The 22,052-nt window shown below is 39.1% G+C and overlaps 2 protein-coding genes across 2 annotated transcripts in view; one reads left to right on the forward strand and one right to left on the reverse strand.

Annotated features, from left to right (window-relative positions):
- LOC128885357 (thyrotropin-releasing hormone receptor-like) overlaps positions 1–9,145 on the forward strand; it is a 29,349-nt gene extending 20,204 nt beyond the window's left edge. The window contains exons 2-4 of the mRNA XM_054139357.1: positions 3,651–3,849; positions 5,435–5,540; positions 6,461–9,145. Of these exons, the coding sequence (XP_053995332.1) occupies positions 3,651–3,849; positions 5,435–5,540; positions 6,461–6,692 (537 nt within the window). The 3' untranslated portion in view covers positions 6,693–9,145. The remainder of the gene's footprint in view (positions 1–3,650; positions 3,850–5,434; positions 5,541–6,460) is intronic.
- Positions 1–22,052, reverse strand: part of LOC128885565 (dynein axonemal heavy chain 1-like) — a 77,819-nt gene that overhangs the window by 52,684 nt on the left and 3,083 nt on the right. Inside the window, exons 9-17 of the mRNA XM_054139664.1 lie at positions 21,846–22,023; positions 21,647–21,779; positions 21,017–21,562; positions 19,892–20,118; positions 19,316–19,672; positions 18,972–19,227; positions 18,579–18,741; positions 18,046–18,156; positions 16,289–16,380 (exon numbers count right to left, since the gene is read on the reverse strand). Of these exons, the coding sequence (XP_053995639.1) occupies positions 16,289–16,380; positions 18,046–18,156; positions 18,579–18,741; positions 18,972–19,227; positions 19,316–19,672; positions 19,892–20,118; positions 21,017–21,562; positions 21,647–21,779; positions 21,846–22,023 (2,063 nt within the window). The remainder of the gene's footprint in view (positions 1–16,288; positions 16,381–18,045; positions 18,157–18,578; positions 18,742–18,971; positions 19,228–19,315; positions 19,673–19,891; positions 20,119–21,016; positions 21,563–21,646; positions 21,780–21,845; positions 22,024–22,052) is intronic.

The raw sequence follows: 22,052 nt of genomic DNA on the forward strand, positions 1-22,052 counted from the left end.
CTGATTAAAGTCGTTATCGAGTTAATCAGAATCTAACTATGCAGCTAATACAGGAAACGCCATTCATGCGATACAGCTTTTCGGGGGATACTTATTTTAAGATCGTATAACTTAACAAGACAGAATAACTAATAGACGTTACTTCGTTTTGCACCAGTCAGATATAATAAAAAAAAATTGAAATGTGTTCCTCTTCTTTCATGTAACTTTAAGCAATTCTTCTTTCTTTATTCAAAAATGACACAGGCACTACTGGTGGAGCACCCTGTATATTCGCCATGTAGCCTGAGACACGGTGACGCAATGAAAAGAACATTTAGCTCCTTTAAACGATGCAATATTTTCTTGTTTACATTTCCATTCGAAGAAATTCGTTTGACTTAAAGCTCGGCGGTCCGATTTCCATAATTATTAATACTACCGTGATACAGAAGCTATATTGTAGGGAACATCAAAGAAAATATTCCCCGCGATCAAATTAAGCCGCTCTTTACGCAAGAACAATGAAGATTATTGCAAATGGGATCGACGAATCGCTTAAATCGATTAGTTTCTGAGGAAAATCCCTTATGGAAGAGATTTCCTCTTTTGCGATGAACTTTATTAAGATCCGGAACAAATGTCATTGGAAGAGATTTCCTCTTTTGCGATGAACTTTATTAAGATCCGGAACAAATGTCATTGGAGAGTTTTTATTCCATGTAATATCGTTTCTGTTAAAAGAGGCATTGAATTAATTATATTCTTAATGTAATGGCACTGGATTACTTATTTCGTTCTTAGATTAATTTAAGTACTCGTTGAATAGAGTACAGATTATTCTTGGTAGAAAGAAAAAAGGAGTTTCATTTCTGTTCTATTCCTAAAGACTTTACTAATTTTTATCGATACTTTTCCTACGTTCGAATACCATTCCTTCATCTCCCAAATTTCAGCTTCGTAATTTCAAAGTGGGGAACATCAGAATTCGAAGAATTCATTTATGAAATTGATCAAAATACTGAACGGTCCAAGATCAGCGCAAAACTAATATAAAGTCGAACGCCGATAGTTGAACGACACTCGTGTAATCTTCCCCACGTGTTGTGAAAGTCGGGGATCGCAAACTTCTCGAGTTTGCGAAACTACTACTTGCCCTCAGCCTTTGCTGCCATTGAAAATGATAAAGAAGAGAGTAAGTCACTGTTCTCTCATTATTGAACGACGCGTCTACCGATACGTTGGGCGTACAGCGTTTTGCGAGGCAATTTACAACGACAAATTTTAATTGGCGAGGCTAGACGTTGATTTATGTCGAAGGAAGTAATCTAATAAACGGTCGCCCGTTCCGACGATTTTTAACCTTGAACGGTTCTCGAGGTGCCTGTTAGAACTTCTCCATTACGTATTCACTTTCTGATGGCTCTTGTAGATAATGCACGAAGAAAAATTTGCAAAGTTTAATTGTCATTACGTGTATTCTGTTGGAAATTTTTTTTCACTTTTCATTAAAAGTCGAACGGGAGCAAGTGAGAGGTTGTAAAGTGGATGGATTCTCTATGATCTCACAGGTTACGAGTTTCCGATACGCTACTGATGAAGACAATGTTTGCAGTAGCTGATAACATGGATAAAAAATGATTGGCACCCCGTGGACATCTATTGTGATGGTTTAGTCTACAGTATAGCACAATTGAAACGTCGCGCCCGTCATACTTTCTGACATAATGTACATTACATAATGGAAAACATTGTCTACAATGTTAATAAGTGATATAACTTTTGAAATTTTTATTGGAAATCTCCGTATTTGTTTTAAATGTATTGCAAATTGGACAATAGTATGGTAGCTTTGATATTGCTAGATTTATTAATGTCTTGCTGACGCATATAGAATTCTAAATAATTTCCAATGATAAATTCGTGTTTGACAGGATACGCAGGGTTTTTGTTTTTTATCCTTTGAAAAATGGGGTATGAAAACTCCTTTTGATCATGTCATTCAGCAGAATTGTAAGAGTTTATACGAAATATTTTACATCATTTACAATCATTTCATATTTGATTCGATTCAGATCATTTTCCGATGCGTCTGTTGCAATCTATCCGTAATTTCAATGGAATTCAAAATTAACGTCGATTTTACATGTACATCGAACTCTACCTAATTAATATTTATCGGGTAGGACACGTTTTTGGTATAATAAATTTTTACTTTTAGGTGCAATCGACATGTAGTGTATCGAATAAAGCAAACCTTGATTTCGTTTCCCTGTAACGCGATTCGTGGTACTGTTGGCTATTCAATTAAAACTAAAAAAAGATTCAAAATTGGTCGACGATTCTCTTGTTAGCGAGTTGTCGCTACAAAGCATATCAATGCGTAAACTGGAAGAATTTCTAGAAAATCAATTATCGTCGTACTACGTCTGTTCCACCTGCAACTGTTTCAAATTTACAGACAGATTCTCCTACGCAAGGACTTATTTGTTACAGTTACATCCCTCGTTCGCTAGATACGACGCTTAATCATTTGACGTTGTGTTTGTAATTGTGGTTGGGTTTCCACAGTTCCAGCTGCGTCTCGCTACTTTGGCCTTTGTTATCTTTTCCATTCCGTGTTAAATCTGCCCTTCCTGTTAATTGGGGAATAAACGCGTAAAATAAACGGAGTAGGTACATAAAAATTCGAAAGGGTTAAATAAATGGCAAGCATGCAGTTTAATAAGAGTTTCAATATTTTGTTCTAATTATACCAAAGTGGAACTCCACTACGACTGCATCGATAGAATAAACATGCCCACATCTCGTCTGGCCACGCACGAGCATTTTGACTTCATCTCCTGTCATATTTTTTCCTCATTTTTTCGCCGTGCATACTAAACAGGTAGAGCATAATTCTATATCATTTCAACGTCCCGTGTAAAGTCCCGTCACGTTACTCGAAACCATCCTATCCATTGTCCGCCTTCTCTCTTGGTGATGTAACAGATGAGACACGTAACATGTACTCTCGCCTACGTCTATTGTCTGACTGTGAAACTCTGAATGCCCTTACGTATGCTCGAAATTTTTGCAGTTATGATACGAACTCATTGGCTTCCAACGATTCCGTAAATGCTCATAAAAAGCTGGTTTATATAGAAGCTTGAGGGTTACTTTCCTACAGTCCCAAGCAAGCTATTCCTTTACGTTTCACTCTGTTTATAATCACCTTCATCTTCCAATTGAATTGACTAAATAATTCGTATCTTGTATGAATAATACAAAAATAAATACAAATATAAGCAGAAGAGTTAGAGGAGAAGGTTCTGGTCAGAACCCCAAATAACTCACGACATCAAGATAAAGTGGAGATTTGCCATTAAATAAAATATTAGCCAAGAGGTTTGTACAGACAATAAATATTAGGCGGAGACATCGATCTTGATAAATTCTGGATAAGACCGTACCTTTCCGAGACTAATCGAGATCGTGGATCCTGTCCGGAAACGATTGCTTACGTAATTTAGAGCAAAGCAGAGGGGTATAGAGGTTGATCCGTAAATGCAGTGAGCAATCTTTTTTCACCAAATTATGCCATTTTGAAGTTATTTGTACATTTTTCAACGTAATTAATATAATTTGCGTTTAAAGAGTAACGCTTCGAATCCGTACGCCTTCATTTCCAGAGTGCCAGCAGCAGTAACAATGGCGTAGGCGGCATCAATATGGGACCAATAGTCGGAGGTCGAAGGCCGCCCTCCCAGCAATCTTTTCACTCGTCGAAGAACAACCATTCCCATCATTCCCGACAGCAGACCAACTCTGCGCTACCTTCCACGCCGAGGATCGCCTGCCAGCAGCCGGAAGTAGCGGCTCGCTGTATACGTAAGTGTACCTTTTCTTCTCTGATTAGGCTACTCGACCGAAAAAGAAAGTTACGTTCCCCTCAGAAATTCGTAGCGTGTCTTACAGACGTTTAGGTGTGAGTTCGAATCTGGGAATAAAGTTTCTTTACCGTATCAGGATTTTGAGAGGTAGAGGATTTGAGTGAATAAAACTTCATTACAGGGGAATATAGCATATATGTACAGGATTGTCTAATAACTAGTATTATGTAAAAAATATCGTCACAACATATCGTATCACTATATGATATCACATATCGCTAAGAACCCAACTCAGGCCATCAATGTATCACCCATACATCGCGATAAAAACCTTCCCAAAGAAGGTTTAGTTTTTTGAGGGAGAGAATGTAGTTATCCCTCGACAATCATGATTTGATCGAGCGATATCGGTTTATGCAGGAGAGAGGTATCCCATGGAGAGTTGAAGACGTTTTGCAGGAGGTAAAGACACATTTCGATGAACGTGTTATTGGGTTAGGATTCCCTCGACGTTTCAAAAATCGCCTGATCTGGCCCGGAATTTTCCTTAGATTTCAATCCGATGGATTTCTATGCTTGGGGATTTGCGAGATATAAAGTCTGTAGAAACAAAAGTTGTGCTTTCGGAGCTCTTTCTGCAGTTTGTCCGATATCATAAGAGAAGTAAAAAGAGAAAGATGCTATAAATTTCATCCTGAGTTTGCGACATGTCACTGCTTCCGAGGGAAAATATTGCGGAAGGTGGATAGTACGCTTTCTCACTGTAAATCGAAGTGTTACAGCTCGTTACTTTTGCTCTGTAAAAGAAAATGCTTAAATTGAAACGTCCTTTTCGAGTATCCAACGCGTATAATCCTATAAGCTCGTAAATCTGGTCAGCGATTGAGCGGAAAGCTCGCGAATAAATAACCACAATTACTATTAAACCCTTTCCACGTGCCGGCGTTTATAAACGTTCAATCGTACAGAGCAGTCGAATGCGATTACCAAGCACTTTAACACGCTCTCCAATAAATGTTAATAATAGGTTACAATAATATTCATTAGCATTCACGTTTTCGAATCGAGTAACTTTCTCCATTGTACAAATATTTCTTTGCGAAATATTTTAGAATTCCAAACTGGACGAACAAATTTACTTTTAAATTCTCGTTTGCATCCTTGATACGAATAGAAGTTAAAACGAATGAAATAAAAGTGAAGTGAAAGTACAATTGATCAGAATGATATCTCTAAAACCACTGGTAGAGGATATGGTAGAGGTAAAAGGATTGCTACCCGTTTTTTAATTAAAGTCTTTGCGATTTGTTTCTGTCTAGTAGTACTCCCAACTACCTACGCAGTCAAAGGGTAATTTTGAGTTGTGTTCGACAGGTTTCATGCGCCTCGACAACTCTGCTTTAGAATTACATACTCTATGATTTCACGGTTATTTTGAAGCGCGTAATCTGAACACGATCGGTATGAAAAACGAGGTCGTTGAATGACAAAGTTAAATTAGCTCGAGTAGCCACGGTAATTTCACACAAGAGTTTCCCTTCGTTTCCGTTACATTTTTTTTTTTATATTTTTCTATGTTACAGATATCAGGTCATCATCGAGGAATCTCGTGTCGACGAGGAGTCAGCAGAGCATCACAAAAATGCTGCTTCTCATAAGCACCGTCTTCATTCTCCTTAATCTACCAAGGTAAGTTATTAGTTATTAAATGAATAAAAATTATTTTTATAATTTTTGTGTATTTTATGGTCGATTGGCTGCAATTAATCTAACTTTGTATAAAAATTTCATTTATATTCTCAATTGAAAAATTTCTCGTAAGTTTTGAAATTGAAAATTTTACAGAAATTTTGAATAAACACTTCATACTTAACATTTCTATTTTTCTTTGTGTGTTGTCGATCTTCTTTCGCAGCATTGAACAGCATCCGAGTTCGCAGCTGGACAGAAAGTAAGGAATAAAGCAATATAGCGGAATCGATCGGGAACAAATTACTCCACTGTCGATATTTACAAAGACAAAAAAGAGTTGACACAATGAGTTGTAGAGGCGTCCATTAATCAATGTATAGTCGATTGCACCTATACGCTTCTATCTTTCAACCTCGGTATTCTCCAATACGAAACTTCGTTTTCAATCCGCTCGTTTTTGTCGAAACAATCCCTATATTGATTACACCACCACAATTTGCAATAATCACCTATAATATATCATTGATTAACTAGTTGGCTCTACATAAAAATAAAAATTTCACTATTACAAATTAGCAGCATCGCTCTATAGCTAGAGAAACATTGCGTCTGACCCTTGGCTGACCTATACTACTTACACCGTTGAACTGATCACGTTTACTTACATAATACAAAATGAAAAGTGATAGTCGTACAGTTCAAAGATTTTCACATCATTCCACTATATTATTATATCGCCATATCATTTATATTATATCAAACGTCGTCGTATAGCACACCAACATATTTCATCCCTTCCAAAGTACAATTATTCCCTTCTCACCTTTTCTTCGTTAAATTTTCTCAATTGACCGCATTCCTAGTCTCCAATTAACGTTCAATCCACCAGCTTGAGAAAGGATCCCGTTCTTTTCCAGCTACGTGATCCGACTATGCGTGTTCTTCTTCAGCCTGGCCCGCAAGGACACCCCAGATCTTCTGTGGTGCCTGCAACAATTCTTCATGCTACTCTACTACACCAACTTCAGCATCAACTTCCTTCTGTACGCCATGTGCGGCATTACGTTCCGTCGCTGTCTGCAACAGCTGTTGCGTAAGGTGCTGAAGAGCATGACCAGGTATCATTGCAATCCGCAGAGATACATATAGATGACAGGACGATGCCGTGAAACCAGACGTCTTGAAGATGACAGATTGCTCGACAAGGGATCACGTTCGCGTAACACCGAATTCGATCGACGAATCGAACGTCCCCTTGGAAACATGACATTCGAGGACAATTGGTCCAACCTGTTCATCGTCAAATTTAACGTTGGTCAGTTTGAGAATTGAATGTAGGTCAATTTCCACCTGTCCTCGATAAATACAATTTTTATGTACTTTGGAGGTGGCCTATGCTGATTCCTTGGGAGTTTCAGATTTTCAAGTGGCAATGGAAGCGACGACGTTAGTTAAGCGATGTATTAGTATTTATTCTGAATCTCCAAAACTTGGAATAGGCACAGTTTACCTCTGAGGTATCAAAGTATGCATGTTTTGAGGAAGGTAGCTTTTTCTGTATTATCAATAGGTTCGAACAGATGGGTATGCAACGAATGAGAGAATTTAATGCACGGTTGGTAAGTTGAATGCGACTCGACTGATCGTTCGAGGCCACTCTCGATGGGCTTGATACGAAATTGAATTTTGCTCTAAGTACGCGAATATATGTTGAATGAAAGCCGAGATCAATTGTAACGATCCCACTATAATCGTGTTTGGCACCTTGAAACGGAGTACAGTTATACATAGTGGAACCATAGAATATCGTTTCTTGCATAGATGATCACTGGTACGTGTTTGTACAGTCGTTGAAATTGGGGGAGCCACAGACGCTTTAACTTGTATTTTGGAAGTCACTTGCTAAGGTACGAGACAATATACTGCGTAGAATCTATTTTACTAGCGGAGTAGCATTCCTTTAAGTTCAACAATGGGGTGATTTATTTCGCCAAATAGCTTTGGAAAACGTGCCCCTTTCGATGCACTCAATCTCTCGTTATCGCACCGGTATAAAGGAAACCGCAGTCGCTAATGCTCTGACTGATTCAAATCTGATTTAAATCCGATCCGAAAGGACAGGCCTCCAATCTAGGGCTAAGCGTACGCAATAGCAATTGAACGGAAGATACCTCTACGAGTATCTGCTGGATCTCTCACTGGAAATGACGCAGTTTTCGAGATTTAGCACGTCGCGGAGGCCGTTGCGATGGTTTCCCGTTTCTTATCGCGCCCGGAAGATTCGCCTAAGCTCTTATTGAAGCTGCTAAATCAACCGTACGCGGTTCGGCTTCGAATGCCTCGAATTTTCTCGAGCGAAGTTTTCTTGGAATATTACGAGGGGAGAAATCGTATTTGCTCGAGTCGACAGGGTAATTGCGTATAAATTGCAGAATTATTCGTTCTTTTCTTATTTTCTTCGCGTGTAGGGTTGACTCCATTTTTTTTTTATATGAGTCACCGTAATAAAATCAATATACCAATGCTACGTATGCATTAATCTGATCTTTAATTTGTAGAGATATCATTAAGATTGTTGTTTTAGAATATTTTGCAAACAATGAAGAATGCTAATCGATAATTAAACAAATCTCAAGTAAGTTCTATGCTTTTGTCTAAACGAAAACACTCGTTCGAAATAACCAGCGCTCGCAAAATTGTCTACTCGTAGCGAAGAGACACTTCTGGAGCGACACTATCGACGAGGGTAAATAGTTTTACACATCTCTCACCCTCGTGTTTACGTTTCGTCGTTCCTCCAACACCGTTGAGTTCAGTAAATAGTGCAAACAAAAAGTAATTATCAAGGGCGTCATCAAACAACTTTTTAATTGAAATTCCAACAGCACTCTCGCCAGCGCGTGTAGCTTCCACTCGAAGTTGATCGCTATAGTCAATCACGATGAAAGTTCGTTTCGTGTACTTGACTACACAAGGTGTTCCTTTCGACGCGACAGCGTTGGACATTTTCTTTCCATAACGAAGGTAATCGTCTTCTTTCTTGGTTCATTGTGGGAATATCTGGATAACTAAACACTCATGGATAAATGATGCAAAAGTCGAATGAGAAGTACGAAAGCATCCTATAGTATATCCACGAGCCGTTCATCGAAACTTTTATTCCAAAACAAACTTTCGCAGGCTACGGAATTGAACATGTGTTTTCGTCGTTGATTATTCGAAATTCGCTTTTTCTGCACGTCGAACTTTGCTCGCGCGTCGAATTCATATCAAATCCGGTGGATTATCCAGGATTTTCGTGCACACTGGACTGGATCGTCACGTATTCGGGGAAAGTTTGACATCGGTTCGCACGTGAGCACGAAAAACAAGGACGGTGTCTCACCATCCAGCGGAGCTTGCCACTGAAATCCTTGAGAGGTGTTCGCCTGTCGACGAAAAAAAGAAGAAGAAGGAGAAGAAGAATCCAGCTCAACGTTTTTATCTCGACGGATGAAACGGGAGATTGACGAGATCTCGAGTGCCATCACCGAAGGGATCGTTAGAACGTGCTGGGCCTACGACGATTCCTTTGCTATCTGACAGGCCACCCACAGGGTGTCCCATGTATACAAACCAGACGAAAGGATCGATTTACAAGGAAAATTGTTACTAAATGCTTGTTACATTTAAAAAGTGCTTTCTTTACCATCTTTTTTTTTTAACAGCTTTAATTTCCAAAAATTATCTGTGTTATTTTTTCCATTGTATTTATTCTTACTAATGAAACCTGTCGCAGCAACATCAGAGCATACGTATCCGACCGAAGCATCGATCTGCAAAATTTGTTTGGAAGAGAATCCGGCATGCATCCGTCGTAATTAATAGAAATACGCAGAAACCCGCGTGTGCAATTTTGTTACGGTATTATTTCCATCGAACAATTCAGTGAACAAATCTCTGAAACGGATGGGGTCTCATTCATACTCGATACTGGCTCGTGTTCGATCCAATTAAATCGCCAAATGGGTTATATAGATGATGGTTCGAGTTGCATGGATCTCGAACCGAACGCAACGCAAACATTTATTTCTAATATGACACAGAGAAACGGTAATTGTTCACCGTAATACGTTAAATCGTCAAGTAATTGGATTCCGATCCAATCCGCTTCGAAAAGCTAGAATCTGGAATATCGAGAAGGAAATTGTACCAAAGGATACTATTCTTTTTTCAAAATGTAATTTAATCGATGAGACCCCCGTTTAGTCGAGTCGCTAAGCGTAAATGGTGTAATAATAATGAAAGTGATAACTTCGAAATCAATTCGACAAAAATATTGTGTTGTGTTATATTTGTCTTTTACCTGAAGCAATTTTCTTTATCACTTCTCTACCATATCTCTCTATCTGTTTAATTTACGGCACAAGTACGAGATACGAAAGTTTCGCAAATATTTGGCAATGAATTGTTCCTAAATGACTCAGGGAAACGCGCATTATCGAAACTCCGCGCTAGAGCAATGTTTCAATAACATTCTCATATTTAAATTGTGTGTCATAATAATGCATATTATGACCACACTACACGCCTAACAAGAGTTAAGGATTTAGAAGGTTCGTACATTAATGTACCGAAATGACATCTGTTTGAACTAGAGTTATAAAATATTGAACATAGAGGCACAGAATTCATTTTTATAAACAGTAAAATTTTTATTTGAAACAAGTTTCACTATCACTAACAATACAAGAGCAATATAGAGTGACTAGAATGAGTGATTGCAATACAGGGGCTAGTTTCTCCTTTGATATGGAACGTGGCAGCAATGAAATACAGCTCGGTTGCCAGGTTGGACCACTGCACATCTGTGCTAAGTTTCATCGTAATTAGCGTCTGACAAATTCTCGATGTTCTCTCGTAAGTAGACGCAATACGTTTTACATTGAGCTACAAGCGCCACCAGAACATCGTAGATCGATATCTTGCTAAGCGATTGTTGACAAACTCTATTATCAGTAACGAATACGAGGCGTTCCTTATCAGTGGCCCCCGCGCTATCGCCCCAAGGGAGACAATAAATAATTGCTTAAAGATAAAATCGTGCGATCGATGGAGAACGGTTCTACTCCGAGAGACAGAGCACGAGCATCTTCAACGATGACTTAGCCATAACCGAGACTTGTTATTATCAATTTGAAAGTTATTCAATCAATAAAATAATATCATTTCTTAGACAAAATTAATGTATCGATACGATTCCGATAAAAATCGAAACGGCACGCTGTTATAGTTAGATTATCGAGAGATGAACTCGTTACGATGGCTTATTGGTGGAGTACAAAAACAAGATTATAAAGCTGGTAACTTTGTGGCAGAACTTTCCTCGATATTAGTTTGCAACTTGTTAAGTTTTCTTCCTTTTAATGGGCGAAATTACCAACCGCAAGTTTAAATATTAAATTGAGCGACGAGATATGCAAGTGTACGAAAATCGAACACGATATACGAGTAAATAATGTAAAATATGTGAAAAAATTTTGAAAATACTTAAACAGATGGATAATTGGATTTCACGAAAAGTTGTCTAAAATGATTGTGTATCGAAAAACGATACAGACTCCTAAGAGTTACTGGAAAAAGTTCGACCATTCCTCGTTCCCACGAGAGTGGAAAATATCTCGTAAATATCGACGCTGTTAAACTGGAAAAAAAGGACGTGAATTACTGTAATTGTTGAAGTAGATCGAATTATTGCTCGCGGCGTGAAAAGCTACGAATCGACCAAGGAAACGTGACCGCCGACTTTCGAACTACCTAGTACTTCTAAGGAGAGAGGCGCAAGGTGTGGAAAAGCAATGGGCCGACGGAAAGGTAAAATAATGTTTGCGTTGGAAGCAGTTATCTGATCGAGAGTTGGAAGTCGAATGTAAGACAAGTTACATAATACGGTGTTAGTTACATACGGTGAAGTATTCGATTTGAAACCTTCGAGGGAAAACATTTTCGCGAGTCTTTGTCTTCTGTTCTCGATCAACGTTTACGGAAGAATTTCTTAAACTTCATGTCTGGGGAACGTTTCTCCCCCTCCACGGGAAAAAGCTGTAAAACTTTTACGGATCTGCATGAAAAATAGAAAGTTTGAATTTACGACGAATAAATTTCAGCGAAATTTTCCAAGTTAAACGGGGATGTATTACCCAGCGGGCATAAGTGCCTCGTAAAAAGATAGTCAATTTCCTTGATAGAACGAATGCTCCTCGTGTGGCTAAATCAAGTTCATCTTGTAACATGCTTTTGTTTGAACATTTTCTTTTCAAACGAATATGTGACTGAGGGAAGATTAAAAATTGTATGGTTTCTTTGTGAATAAATGAAACTCGACCTCTACTCTATGCAGCAATTTTCCAACAATCCAATCAACCGCTAATAAACCTACGCGAGGGGTAGAAATGAAATTGTTCGTCTGTGTGTAAATCTTGCGTGAGGATGAATACTTAACCATCCAAACGTAGCGTTCTACGAATCTGTGAAAACGAGTAAATCACGAAAACGTTTCCCTAAATGGAGTCGTTAAGATTGCCGATAACAATTCTCGTATATCGTGTGAAATTACATGTTGTTACCCAGCGCAGTGAGTCACAGAAGTACTCGTGTTACTTCAAGTATGCTGACATCAGCATTTTGATATCCTTCTGGGCTAAATGTTCCACGATGTTTTGTCATGACAAACACTGTATTAATTAAGCAGAAATTCGAATAAACTAGAAACGAACTGATATTTAAGAAAGTAGAGATTCACTCTTTTCGCGCGCAAACGTAGATACGTTTTGAACTTTTGGTATCGCACTTCTTCGCTAGAAAGAGGCAAATGGAATTATCCAACGATCAAGACATCATCGAGGTTCTCTAGTTTGAAACGGGAACGAAGGGTCGCGGCACTGGGTGCCAACGTCAATATTTGGATTGGCTGTTTCTTCCGCGTCGAAGATCACATCCATTATAGCTGATTTACACGGGCCGCCGACGTTGCTCGACTTTCCATGGCTTTCCGAATATTTATCAGTGTTTCCGCTAATCGACCTGTCTGCTATCGACGAGACGTGTCCCGTCTGGGAGAGGGAAGGTGAACGCGAGATATTTGGTTCGCTTGAAACTCGACACGACGAACGCTGAACATGCAAAGGCAAACGATAGAGGTTTATGATATTTTTGTTTGTTTATTCAATTTGTAAACGGGATGAACCTTGTGGTAGGACGAAGTTGGTGCCATATATTTGGCAATCATTGAGATTTATATTTTTCACAAAATGTATTTTATAGAGCTTCAAGAGTCCCACGTCAGCAGGCAGGCCTTGTTATTTATTTATCGAATTGTTCGTGCTTCTCGACGGCTGAGTCACTTTCACTTTTAGTGTCTTCGCCATTCTTGCTGGATGGTTGTCAATATTTTAAAAATACATCGAGAAATGCTGTTAAGTGTCGATGAAGAGAGGTTGAGTGCCAAAAGATAACACTTAGGACGAAGGAGCGAAATAGCACGCGCCATCGTCACAAAATTTCCAAGTTTGCATTGAACGTGTGCATCAATATGCAAAAAAACATGTCTGATCTAATATCATGCATTCGGCGTCATTCCTTTCAGAATTAATTGTTTCTTTTCCGTACAGTTTGATATAGCTAATCGACTGTCATTGTTACCTGTTCAAGTGACGTTCAGTTCCCATGTACATGATAACGTGTATAGAAAAGAGCATAATGAATAAATTGCATAAATTGTTTATGCATTTATGAAAATATGGCAAGATATATGCGGCAAACGCACTGTATACATTAAGAATTTAAATAATAAGAATCTAAATTATAAGAGTTTAGAGATGTATATGTAATTAGATTTAACCGTGTATAGCGAACATACTGTAAATGCAATTAATAAGGTAATCTATGTCAAACAGTATATGCTACGTATAATTGTATCGTAAATGTTACAACGTAATGACTATACCGTGGATGTTTATACAGATAAGCATGCAGGATATAGACAGATGAGGAAGATTCTTCTGCATTAACTTAAATGACAACGTATGGATAATAATCGTTTAAGGTATCGTTACTTTAAGATACTTTCACCACACTTACAGCAATTAACTATAATACAATTTTCGACGAGGCAATGATTCACAATATATCTACCCTGTAAATGTATATAGTTGTAGAACGCGTATGTATATAACTCAGATACGTAATTTGTAGGCGTGTATGTACAAATGCAGTACCCTCGATCGTTGCTAATTAGTGTTAGTCGACAAACGACAAACTTCTGTGACATACATGTCTCACTCTAGGCATCGTCCTTGGAAGCACCAGTGTCCTACGTAGTTTGTAAATACGAGCGCCGCGATGCAGGCGAATCGATGTGTAATTAGAGTAACGTGTAATATATGTATGTATAATGTCGGATCTCATTAATATTAAAACTATATTTATGATTATCTTGCTCGACACAATTAGAGGAGGACATTTGAGTATTACTTGACGTAGGCGAGGATTTAGTGCAATTAATGATCACTTTCATAGGATTTATCGTTCGATTTAAAGAAGGATTCGAGTTGCTGAATTTTTATGTTGAACATTACTAAAAGGAATAATTCGTTAGGATAACACAGTATAACAGTACGACATAGCGGTGATTATTTTTTCTCCTTCAATGAGAACGATCCTCTAATCGCCTCGAGCAACGTGTTAGTCGATATAGTTGTATAAAATATGTAAATTTTAACTATCCTTCGAACGCCTCTGCGAACGGTATTACGGATATTAAGGAAACATGATAGAATCTACCTTCTTTAATGTATCTTCGTTACTGTCGACGAGTTGAGGGCTACACGAAACATCGTGCAATAGAACTCGCTAAACGTACACGTAAACACAGCACTCTCGCAAATGTAAATGTGTAATCCTCTCAGAATCTGTAAGTATAGTTTATTACTGCGAATAAAAAGTCGAACAATGTTAACTTTTTGGATCAGTCTTGCCACACCGTTATTCTTAACCCACTGTGACCTTCATTCCATACATTTGTAAATAAATAAACATCTACTGCTGGTGATACGAAGAAATACCAAAGAAGAAGAATGTTCTATCAAGCATCTCTTCCTCTGCATACCGTCATTCATAATCTTCTCTAATTATCTCAAATTCTATCGATATTCTCCTTTAACTCGCCACTTTTTTTGCTCTCGTTTCAAGTTGATGAATATAACGTAAACTTGCAGTTCACATTCTTTTGCTCGAGACAATACAACTAAATTAACTTTATCCTCTGGCAAAAGAGGATCTATTTATTACTTCTAAAGTTTTATCCAATCTTTGACAACTGTGTACGAAATTTCACGCTAGAATGTGTATTCGCGGAATATCGGGGACTTGTTGAGGATAAAACCCTCTAAATAAAAGCGATACAGTTTGTTTTTATTCGATCCTCTCCCATTTTGGTTTATTTGCCCCGCGAAAGGGTGTTTTATACAAATGGTATTGTTCGCATCGACTGATGCTCCTTTTGTCTCTACGACGTTGCTGTAATTCCGGCGATAGCCAATTTGACATGGGTAGGGGTGCTTCTAAATCCCCGTTTATCTCTCCCTATTATACACGAACAGCGAACCTCAATCTCCGTGGTAGGCCTTTCCGCCATTTTCGGGGGTGCCACCTTCGTCATCATCGTCTGCCAAGGGAAGCACTCAATCCTCTCCGATTGTAACATAGGTTTCCTCGAGCTATCGTATCAAAGTTCTGCCTCGCATGGAAAGAAACCGGAACAAGCCTAACTGAAAGCAACTCGTGGGATTCATTTTATTCGTCGACTTGTTTTCGTCGACTGATCCCTGAAACACGCCTTTACGATACGTAAAGTGGCCGTATAACCCCTATACCAATTTCTAGAACGTTCCCTCTTCAGTTGAAGCACGAAAAACATCTCCTATCTTTGACATTCGCGTGCTGATACGAAACTGGGACAATTGTTCAAATTGTTCAAATTGTTCAAACTTGCGACACGAGAATTGGAAACTTACAAAATATTGCAGAAGATAGAACTCGTGCAAAATTAATATTCTAAGCGTATAAAACGTACCTAAATAAACTCAACTAAACAACACTGCGATTTTACGGAAGCGCCGCTTCGAAGTGACAAAATAAATATTTGAAATCAATTTATAATCTTTTTCGCGTATAAGTGACGCAAAGTTCACGACACTTTTCTTTTTCAATCCGTGTCAGACGTAGTTACATACCGTTTGATTAATTGTGTGTCGCTGTTATTAATTTTGTTCAAAACAAGTGTTGAAATAAAAATACGAAGCAAACTCGTAGTGAACGCTAACAGCAAGCGCCGCGTTAACATATTGAAAATTGCTTGTAAAGCGACAGAGAACAGCTCGTTATTTCAGGTGCAAAGCATCTGTGCCCTTCATCGAGCGAGAATTTTCCTATTCTAGGACAAATTAGCGTCGATAACGACGCTCGGAACAACTCGCAAATTCTTATAACGAAAAATGCAGTGAAGGAACATTTTCCTAATACGTGGAGGGGACTTGAAAATTATTCTTTCACAAGGACACTCAAGGTCTCATTGAAATCCTACGAAGTTGCTAGAACGAATGGAGAGCGTCCTTCTGAGCGGGATTTTCGACTACGTGATCCGTGATCGAGGATCCTCGCGATCGAGTTAATTCGAGTGGTTCTTCTGGTTATGGAATAGCACTTACCTTCGTCTTCGCCGACCCAGTTGGACCAACGAGCATTAATCCGTGTCGCACCACCGTCGTTTCGTACAGCTGGATGACTTTCCTCACGAACTCTGCAATCAAAGAAACGGAATTTAATGACACGTCACCTTGTAACATTTCACGGAGTCTTGTCAAAACCGAGTTCCATTATAAGGTTCCTGTTATTCAACCAAGTGTTCCCACTCTGATTACTCCAGATACCTCTATTAAACTTTATGGCAGCGTTAATTAAGCTAGGACCTCCCAACGCCTCGGCAATCATCTTATTTCTAAGGAAATTACGAACTGGAGATTTGGGAAAGTTTACTTTTCTACTCTTCCATTAATTTTAGTGTGAAAATTCGATCGACTCGTAAGGTTTTATATTTAAAATAAATAATAGTTGTTACATTGTGTATCATACAGGGTGGCTTAATTATCTAAAAACAACTTATTTGAAAAATATCCGTGAGTACCCAACGTAATATTGAAAGAGATCCAGGACGAGCCTAACGTTTGAACTACACGGTCCTAAAACAACTTTCGTTCCTGCACTGTGTGTACCTTAACATGCAACTCAATTTATATCACTCGAACTCATTCTCATTTGGAGTTTGAAGGTCCATAACTATTGGAGTTTCTTCGCTTGTTAAAATAACCGTTTTCCAGGAGCTTCAGTGGTTAAATTATCGACTTTTTTAACTCTGTATAAGCTAACGATATCGATACGGTGAAATTTCTGATGAAGGCAGGGAAATTATAGGGAAACATCCAAATGTTCTATCGACGAGACACATTTTATAGTCGTAAGCCTTAAACAGTATCAACCTGAAGGCTTATCATTGAATACTTGGTCTGTTGAGATGTTTAGTATACAATTTCTAAGCTGGTTCAAATTAATGAGGCAGATCGTTACAGGCCTTCAAATGAATACATCGATTCTGAAATACATAGTTACCGAGGACTATCTCTACCCATTAATTAGAACGTATATCCGAATTCAATAATAAGAAGAAAGAGTAAAGGATTAAATAGAATATTCAAACGATTATAGTGCCAAAATTTAATATCCCCGTGCGTGTGCATTACGTAAAATTAATTTCAACGTCAAAGGTACGGTAGTCGTAACATAATACAAGCCGACTGTTCAGCCGACTGGCATCGCCATATTAATACTTCCACTTTCCTATGAAGGGAGAAATGCTGAGAAACTAATGAGAACATTTAATTGAAATTACCTAAAACAGGTATATGAACTCGAAGTTGAATAATTTAATACGTCAAAAATATCCCAAAGCGAAAATTGTATGAATCAAAATTATATAGAGGTACACGTAAGAAAACCACAACCTTATTTCGTGCGAGACACCCTGTTTGCCATGAGGCGTTCAATCTATTTTAATGAGTATTTGGCACAAAGCACCTGAGCGTAACATTTTCAGGGGTTGTAGCGTTCACCTGTGTGTTTCACGCGCAATCAAAGGTAACAAACGATCCCTCATTACTTACCTAAAGCAGCACATAAACTAACGTATAAATAGGTATAACAGCCCGTCCCGTCACATGGTGACGTCGCATTAATCGGGACATTTTAACGGAGGAGTCATGTTCAGGTATATTAATGAGACTGGACAAGCTAATTTCTCCAAAATGAACTGACAATGTTCATATGTATCTTAAAGAATCAGAGATAATTCTTCTGTGTGTTCAAATAAATAAATACTGGAAGAGTTAATAGTTACAAGAAAGATTCATACCATCGATTTCCTCCAAGCCCATCCTAACGATCGTTGCTCGTATCTCCGCCTCTAGGATCCCGTAGTCTACTTTCTTCTCCTCCAGACGCGGAAAGAGGTCTGAGACGATGCCTAATTAAAGTAAGAGTAGTACGGACAAATGAACGTTAGTCATTTGCGTAACAACCGGTATCAAGAGCTAAGCTTCAACTTTAAAGTGTCTACGTGCCCTCCAAGTACACTGCTGTTCAAAAGTGCATGAATAATGAAGTATCGTATCGCGTATCATTGCAAACGTGTATTTCTTTAAAAGATAAACGATATACTGGTAGATAAATACTGGAACAGATAGTATTGGTTTAAGAAAGAATTTATCTCGCATTCGCAGTATTTCTCGAGAACAATAAACCATTCTCATACTTTTGGTCGACAGTGTACGCCTTCGTGTTAGTATTTCCATGCAGATTGAAGTGGTATTAAAAGAAGGTTTTAATATGAAATTGCATGTACAGTTGAATGGGCGCAACACGTTGGTCTTAATAAAAGCTGCTCACCGTTGAACAATGTTAAATCGTCTTTGAGGAACTTCGGAACGTTTACGTCTCGCAGAGCTCGTAAACAGATCTGTTGCTCGTTTAAATCTTTCTGTTCCCTTTTTAAATTCCCTGCAACTGCTATGACCGTCTTCACTGCTCGCATACCGAAGTCGTAATGATCCTAAACGAAAATAAACTAACAACGTCGAGGAACGTAAATTTATTCTAATCGTTTATGTGAACTGTAATTCGAATCGATGATAAAAGAAGTATTGCGCCTTGAAATTCGGTATGCAAATAGTAGCGTGATTTAAATGCTGTACGTAACGCTTTAGAAAATCTCCAGAGATGGTATGGCCAATTAAAATACGAAAAAGGGAGGAAAAAGAAAAGGGTTTAATAATCACTGACCTGTGTGCTTAATTGTTCGGAGCTCAATTTAAACGTTGTCGTTATTTTTCCAGCCAAAGCTTTTGCCTCGGAAAAACCATAGGAAAATAATGAAATTTCAGCAATAAGAGCGTAATCGGGTACCATCATGGCCACAGGGCGGAACAGAGCCTTCAAATTGTCTGGCAATTCTGTACGACCAGCGTAACCGGGGTTCATAGTGATGAACACGGAGCAAGACGGCTTCAAGACTATTTCTTCTCCTTCGAACACAAATCTGAAAGGTAAGTTTTAATTATGAGACTTTCGATTAACGAACATCAAAGCATCCTGAACTTAATTTTATTGTCATTTTAAGAACTTACGTATCGACACGCATTTGCTGCGCCTGTTGAATCGTCATGATTTGCTGAGCTATTACGGACAATACTTCGATATCGATTCTATTGAATTCGTCGAAGCACGCCCATGCACCTGCACTTGCGAGGCCCTTAAAGAACTTCCCCATCGACATGAAGTCCAATTGATCCGAGCAATTGAAAACCACGCACTGAATAGCGAATGCTTTAGCGAGGTCCTTTACTGTTTCTGTTTTTCCAGTTCCAGCTGGGCCAGCTGGCGCGCCGCCAAACTTCAAATGCAGAGCTCCAGTGAGGGTCAGATAGCATCTATCGGTTAGGGGGGTGATGACGAGTCTGCCAGTGTTCCCCAGGTACTCGTATCTTCGAAAAATATAATCACAATTGTCGTGCATGCAATTCTGATAACAGACCAGTAACGATCTCTAGAGTTCACAAAATATTGCCCCATTTTCCGCAACCAATATCCATTGAACAGTGGTCCCATTAACACTTGTCAATGATTCCTAATTGTTACCCCTCGAGGGGATTAAATTAGCTGTTGCTTGTTTTGTAGAAAAGTGGAAAAAGAATTCAAATTACCCATATGGAAATTCGGCGTTCACCGCTCGCACTTTCAGCTCGCTGTCGTTCACCCAGTAGTATCGTAGCTGCGATATCCAATCGAAGTCGTTGACGTTCGATACGTTCTGTACAACCAACGTGTGCAGAACGTCCCTGGCGTGTACTTCGATAGTAATCACGGCTTCCAGCATTAACCTCTGAATTTCTGTTTGAGGGCCGCGTACCAGTTCCCGTAGATCGTTAAGCTGCGTGAGAATTCCATCCCGTCAGAATTAGCTAGGCCAATACTGATTTTAAAAAAGCTGTGTATTTAGTTCAAATAATTAAACTATGACTATTTAAAGTACACTTATACTTCTTATTAAAAGACGGAAGATATCTACTGGAACCGTCTCTCTCCGCTCGCCACGCCCACTAGAACATAGACACCGCCTACTAACGAGGGGAAAGGTGGCTAATTGCCAATTTTAATCAAATCGTTTTAAGTGGTAGATGGACAAATGCGAGAACATTGCACACAACATTAATTTCAGTCAATGTTAATATTTCCATAGTGTCTATGACCAAATCAAAATCGATTTTTAATGAAAGTAACATTTTGGTAACATTGTACTACTTTAATACATCAGAGGCATTGCAGGTTCAATGCAAATAGCAAATAGCAAAGCTTCAATTAATCCTCTGATATCACTCCGAATGAGATCTACCGCTACATCCGACATTACAGAGCCTGGATTAGAAACATAATGGAATGGATCTCTAGTTATTGGAGATCCATTCTCAAGTGAATCCGAAGCACGCCCAGAGAACAGACATGAGAGATATAGTGATAGGATAATGTGTAGTGAAAATTATGGGATTTTCCACTCGATCCATAAGCGACAGGCCAAATTTACATGGATCATATTCGACTTATGCGAGATTGCATCATAGAAAACTGAAAGTATTACAGAGGTATTATAGAGGCTCTACTCGCTGATGGAGACGGACACAAATACCCTCCTCTCGTTAGTAGCTGCCTATTTCAATAAAATCACTCAGATGGTTTTGATAAAAAGTAATGTTTCCATTGTACTTATGGTTAATTTCACCCGGAACCCAATCAAATGAAATAAAATAAATGTCCAAGCCATGATTATCCACCTGTCCCAGCAGCTCTTGATAATAGTCGTTGAGTCTGTTTTGTAGAATTCCATTTTCAACGTGGGCGGTCCAATAAGTCTGACCACAGCAAAGAGTCACTTGTCCTGGCCACATGTAGACCCATTTCTTCCTCGGGGTCGAATCGATGACACTCAGAGCATCTCGAATGATTTCCCTGATGGTATTACGCATCACCTTCTCCAAGTCACCGAGCCAATACTCGACGCTTCTCAAGGGGTACATGGACGGCCGGAAGATCACCTCCTCGCCCTCTGCTGAGTACATTCTCGTTATCTCCAAGTCGCTCTCGAACCTGACCTCCTGTATCGCCTCGAAACACTTCCTCAGATGAGGTTGCACCGCGTGAACGTTCTTCGCCTGAGCCAGGATCTCGAGGAGCTCCTCGTCGCTGAGGAAATAGAACCGCGGGAAGACTCTTCGTTTTATTTCCAAGTAGTTGGACAATCCCTTCTGCACCACTTCCAGGAGGCTGTGGCACTCCTGCAGGCTCTCCAGAAGATTCTTATCAGGACAGATCTTGATGATCTGTTCACGAGAAGAATTTCGATACGGTACACGAACGTGAAATACCAAAGTTATCGATATTACGATAGCAAGGATTCGGATTACGTAAGGATTCTCGTGAGCATTCTTCATAATTCGTCTCCAGTTTCGTTCCATGGCATTGTACCTCCTCGCTTCCGCTGGCAGCTGCGTGGTGATATCCTCCGAAGTAAATATTGGTTCCAAGTACAGCCAATCCCTGCACATGGACCGCACTTCCATCGTCAAACGTTTCATTTCTATTTCGTTACAGTCCACGCCCTACCTCTGAACGCTCAGCCAGAGAAGAAGCACTTCCTGCGTCAGCTTCAGCTTGGTCTCCCATTCGTTGATTTCGTCCTCGAAAGCGGTCTTCAGCGGACTGAAACTAAGCTGCTGCACTCCGAGAATGTGATTGTCGAGAAGCATCATCGTCTCCTCTGCAATCTTAATTATGTACGTGCCTACAAATAACGAAAGTTGGAGTTGTAGT

The sequence above is a fragment of the Hylaeus anthracinus genome, unplaced genomic scaffold, assembly GCF_026225885.1.
Source record: "Hylaeus anthracinus isolate JK02 unplaced genomic scaffold, UHH_iyHylAnth1.0_haploid 11981, whole genome shotgun sequence".
NCBI classification, from domain to species: Eukaryota; Metazoa; Arthropoda; class Insecta; order Hymenoptera; family Colletidae; genus Hylaeus; species Hylaeus anthracinus.